Source organism: Triticum aestivum, chromosome 1B, assembly GCF_018294505.1.
Source record: "Triticum aestivum cultivar Chinese Spring chromosome 1B, IWGSC CS RefSeq v2.1, whole genome shotgun sequence".
Lineage (NCBI taxonomy): Eukaryota > Viridiplantae > Streptophyta > Magnoliopsida > Poales > Poaceae > Triticum > Triticum aestivum.
Genome location: NC_057795.1, coordinates 9,681,542 through 9,687,082, shown reverse-complemented (window position 1 = coordinate 9,687,082; position 5,541 = coordinate 9,681,542). Strand labels below are relative to the sequence as shown.

At 43.0% G+C, this 5,541-nt stretch overlaps 1 protein-coding gene across 1 annotated transcript; it reads right to left on the bottom strand.

Moving 5' to 3' along the window:
- Nucleotides 1-1,505: 1,505 nt before the first annotated feature.
- LOC123084121 (G-type lectin S-receptor-like serine/threonine-protein kinase At2g19130) lies at nucleotides 1,506-4,051 on the bottom strand. The gene has a single exon (XM_044505891.1). It carries the CDS (start codon nucleotides 4,049-4,051, stop codon nucleotides 1,541-1,543), a length of 2,511 nt encoding a protein of 836 aa, XP_044361826.1. The 3' UTR covers nucleotides 1,506-1,540.
- Between the last annotated feature and the right edge of the window lie 1,490 nt (nucleotides 4,052-5,541).

Below are 5,541 nucleotides of genomic sequence, written 5' to 3'. Positions count from 1 at the left end.
AAAGGTTCATCACATATTCATAATATGAGTATCACATATTTAAATAATAATCATCACTTATTTAAAAAAATATTCATCACATATTTGGAATGTTTGAATAATCCGAGGCACATAGTTGATTATCCGAGGACCATCCGGCGATGGTACTCCATCTCCTCTACCAAAGCCTATGTCGGCGATCTCTACTCTACCTACCTCCGCCGGACTATCACTGTGGCCACATTCTTCTCCCTCCTCTCACACTCACCATCATTTGAGTTAATATAGCTAGTCATGATGACATTTACCTAAAAAAATAGCATGTCCCTAAGTAATTGCATTTATTTCTGCAAGAGAATCAAGTGCAATAACAGGGAGAAAGATGTCGCTCTTCTCTTGAAGATTACGAGGTTCATGCCTTTAGTTGATTGACTTTGCTCACTAATAGCGATAATCCTTCTATTTTATTGTACTGTCCGCCTTTGCCAAGTATTTATTTTCCTTCAAGGTATTTCAAATTTCATTTTTATATATTTACCCAAATTTAATATTGACTTGAAGTGCATAATGAGTTATGATTCTCTTAGGGCTGCGAGTAGTCTTGGCATCAGAGAACCAGCGAGAACCCAAACCACTTCACTCATCGTCGGCAGATCAAACTCATTCTTTTTCACTTTACTTAGAGAACCCGAACCACTTCACTCATCGTTGCAGATAATTATTTTCCACTTCAGCCACAGTCCATGCTATCACAGAAAACGTTATAGTTGCAACTAGGCAGATATACTTTTGCACAGCTTCAAGCGTGTTTAAGTTTGAGCATTCTGGCATTTCCCAGACATGTTTGACATGCTCCCTTTTTCTTTCTTTCCCTGCAACAAACAGACAGTCGAGAACTGTTGCTGGAATGTCGCAAGCAGTCATGGTGGAGATCTCGAAGCTGGCGAAACGGACCGTGTTCGTTGGCAAATCGTTTAAGATGGACAGTTTCGAAGGAGAGTTCAGGGAAACCATCCTTAGACTATGTATAAGAAGCAACAAATGGAGCAAGATCCCAGACTACTATCGGTTCAGCTCTCCAATCGCAAGTGGCGAATTCGACCGGGCAATGGACTGCAGGTTCAGGGGCGGCTTGGTTCTGGGAGGCAATGTTAAGATGAATGGCAGCAGTAACAAGACCTGAAGAAATGTAATACGTAACATGTTATCTTATTGATACAAAAAGGAAATGGAATTTACCTCAGAATGTAGTGCATCATTTCCTTTATAAGTTGTCTGAGAAGATGCATCTTTTTGTTCCTGGTGGTTGTGAAAACTTATTTACTTGGATGATTTGGGAATATAAGCAGCTTACAAGTGACACATCAACTGAAAATTTCTAGCACGACCATATTTTGCTACAATGCTTGCTTAACATAAAAAATGCAAATCGCAGATGATTTCCAACTGCAAGGTTTCCTCCTTTATTTATTCCTTCTGCTCCACATTACAGCTTTACAAAAAATGCTGAAACAAAGCGAACTACTCTACGAATTATTATTATTACACTGAAGTTGCGGCATCAGTGTTCTGTTAGAGCTGCAAGTAGCCTTATCATGGGGGGCATATCAATCTTCTGCAGACCCTCGAGAACCCGGACCACTTCACCCATAGTCGGCCGATCAAACTCATTATCTTGGATGCACCAGCACGCAACTTTGCAAACTCTTTCAGCTTCTTCCAAATTGAAGTCACCATGTAACTGTGGATCCACCAAACTCTTTACATCTCCACCGTGAAGCTTGTTGATGGCTTGCACAGGGAAATATTCGACATTGTGGTAACTGATGCTGCTTCTAGTGTAGTATGATGTTTCAAGTGAGGAGATCCTCCTTCCCGATATGATTTCCAACATTACCATGCCGAAGCTGTAAACGTCGATCTTTGGTGTGATTGCCACTCCACTAAGCCACTCTGGGGCAAGATAACCCGCAGTGCCCCTGATCGTAGTCAAAACTCGGCTAAAATCCCTTCCCACAAAAGCCGCCAACCCAAAGTCTGCAACTTTTGGAGCAAATGATGCGTCCAATAGTATGTTTCCTGGCTTAATGTCACAATGTATGATGCATTTGTGACAACTCTGATGTATGTAGGACAATCCTTTGGCAACTCCTAGGGCTATTTGATATCTATTGTTCCAATTTAGGACAGCAGTGGCATCATTTCTCTTAAAAAGATGACCATCAAGAGACCTATTTAACATGTGTTCATACACAAGTAACCTATGATCACCTTTGCAGCAGAAACCAATCAATTTTACTAAGTTGATATGTTGGATCAGTCCAACTGAGCTCACCTCAGCCCTAAACTGCTTCTCTCCTTGATGGGCACCGTCAAGCCTTTTCACTGCTATAGTAGTCTTTGCATCATTTAACACTCCCTTGTATACTGAACCAAAACCCCCTCCTCCCAGCTTTTCCGAGAAGTTTTTAGTAGCACGAACTAAATCAGTGTATCTAAAGGCTATAATTCCACCAGCACTATCTTGATTGCCGTAGTATATCGGCAGGAAACCACATGACTTGAATTTGATCCTCCAAATCAGTAACAACAACATGAACATGAGTAACCCAATACCTGTAATGCTTGCGGCAGTAACAATTCCAACATTTGGTTTTCTTTTGGTTTTTCTCAAACTTGGCAAGAAATCTTTGGCAGCAAGACGGAGATAAAGAATATCTTTAGAAGTGTAAACAACGCCATCATCCATACTCACACTAAGCAAGTCCCCATTCCATATAGAGCATCTACTAGCGTTATAGGAATAAGCAGTGCAGGAGCAGGTTCTGAGACAAGCTTCTTCGCATTGGCTCTGAGTGGCAGCAACTATGCTTTGTGGGTTGCAAGGCAACGAAACTTGAGAAATGGGCTGAAACATGTCCGTTGAACTTGTGATGTTTTTGTCACTAGTACAGTGTAACGGTGTATTTCTGATGCATCCTCCCGTCCGATCCTCAAACTCCCAACCCTGCGGTGACTTCTGAGAGAAGTTCTGCATGCAGTCACAGGATGGATGTGGATTGCCACTGCAGACTGTGAAAGGCCCGCAAGTAGCAGGCGGAAGGCAGGGATGAGTAGGCTCGGTATATATGGTTTGCCAAGACTGGTTGGACTGTGACCACACATTCACCTTTATCAGACCAGAGATATCTAGTGAAACAAACGTGGAAGACGGTGATTCATCCGGCGAAGTGTACATGTAGTACTCCTCTTGGTCATTGTCAACATAAATTGGGTTAATCAAGTCTCTGGTCCGTGGATCCATATCTAGAATCGTCTTGAGCACTGGCATAATACTCATTGACAATGTTTTGGAGGATGCCCAATGCCAAAACACTACAGCAGGGTTTTTGCGACGCTCGAGGATGGCGAGGCCGGTTGTGTCTAGTCCAAGGCTGTATGAGCCAAGACCCAGATCAATGAGGCTCTTCTTTGAGATGATATGGCGATTCAAACCGGTAACCTTGTTCCAGCCAAGCTTGGCGCCAGGAAGCACAACATCTGCTGGGTAGTCAAAGCTCTGCCACAACGGTAGGTCAGACAATGGGCTATCTGTGATTTTCACAGCAAGGTTTCCAGTGTTCAAGATAACGGCAGCACTAGTGGTGGTGGTGTTTATGCTGCTATTTTGTGTCCTATTGACCATGTGAGTGGACCAAACAAGGGATTCAGTGCCGGCATTAGAATGTTTTATGACAATGACAAGACTGCCGTCTCTTGAAATCTTGAGCTGTGTTGAGTTAATGTTGGGGTGGGCGATGGGCTCCTCTCTATTAGCAACCCACACCGTAGTGAAAACTGGAATCTTATTGAACCATATGCCAAGGTACCAGCTGTTGTTGGACGACTTACTGATGGTGCTTGCTGCTGGCTGGAAGAAGCCGAGCGCGAACTTGCCGTTTCTTGAGACGAGCTTATCACCGACGGTGAGCGCTTGGTCCGCCATGAGAGTATCATTTGCAGGCGCAGACGAGGAGCAGCAAGATGTGGGCAAGAGGAGAAGCCCAAGGGATAATATGTAGAGGGGATGCATGGAGAAGAGTGTGGATGTGCTCTGCTCTGCTATTCGAAATAGGAAGAAGAGGATGTATATATATAGGCTGGAACATGTTGTTGAGCTGAACTGTCACCACGATTCATTTGGGACCAATCAAATTCAGATTAGGACAGCAGTGGCCCCATTCCGAGCAGGATTCTGATTGGTGCCACTATCTCTCCGTGTAATACAAGGCTGGCACTATTTTCATGAAAACTACATGCTAGTCGGCAGGGATTACAAGCTCTCCAGCACACCAAGGAGGACTTTCAATGATGCTTTCCACCTAGTGTCCAAGTCAGTCATGAGGCTAAGAGGCTTCCACTAAGTGGCCATAGACTTTGGTCAAGTCTCAGTCGTGAGTTTTCCACAAAAGCTGCCGTGGGCCATGCTCAAGTCAATCATGTGGCTTCAACCAAACTTACCACGAAAGCTGTATTTTTGGAGTCTTCCACTATGTTAGTGAGCTCTGGAAAGTGCTAACCATACCCCTCACGGCATGCTAATTGTCAAAAAGGCCAGCCAACAAGACAATGAACTGAATGATCATCGTATTGATCTAGACCAGAAAAGGCACCACACATATTCAAGGGTTATCTTCCATATACAATTTAAATTAATCATTTTACTAACCAACCCAGAAATATTTGCTTTCATGGTCGAATACTAGAAATGCAAAATCAACACCTAAGACCAGCACTAAGAAAGTGCGACCACAAACAGAAATACAACAAGTGTTGTAAGCTAATAAAGCTGGCAATCTTAAAACACATAAGAGTGAGCTAGAAAAAAAAGACAAAATAACCAAAAGGGGTGGCACTAGGGCCCATATTAGACTCACATGTTCAGTACTGTAATTCAACTAAGGCGTGCTATGGGACCATCCCAGTATGGCGGAATCTATCTATTTATATATAAAAAGTGCTTTATGGGCTAATGAGAAAAAAGAGAATAATCTAGAAATTCTCACAAAAATTAGAAATATCTAACCTTTAATTTTGCACATCAAAATATCACAACCGTTAGATCAACTTTAATGCCGAAGAAATTACCCACTAATGCCATCCTCTAAATTATCAACCATTGCCACTATGTAATGAAAAGTCGCCCAAATAAAAAAAGTAGTCGTCGAAAATAAATTTTCACATGTGTATGCCATCGTGTAAAACATCTCCGCTCGTGTAGCCCTAATTAACTCTCTTTCCCCAATGTAGAACCTTCGATCTGGAGAAGGGCTCAGGAGGTACGGGTGCTATCCTCCGTGATGCAAAGGGTATCTTCATTGCTGCGTCTTGCAGAGACATTCCGTTCGTCGAGGACGCAGCATCAGCAGAAGCACGGGGACTTAGAGATGGCTTGATCTTGGCAAGTGACACAGGTTGCAACAAGCTCACTATTGAGGCAGATTGTATGGAGATCATTGAAGTGATGCAGAATGGTGGAAATTCTCTACGACTTGCAGCAGCGCTCTATGAGGAATCCTCCTT

Bases quoted from the DNA above. Each gene is read 5' to 3' on its own strand.
- LOC123084121 (XM_044505891.1), bottom strand. From the start codon at position 4,051: ATGCATCCCCTCTACATATTATCCCTTGGGCTTCTCCTCTTGCCCACA.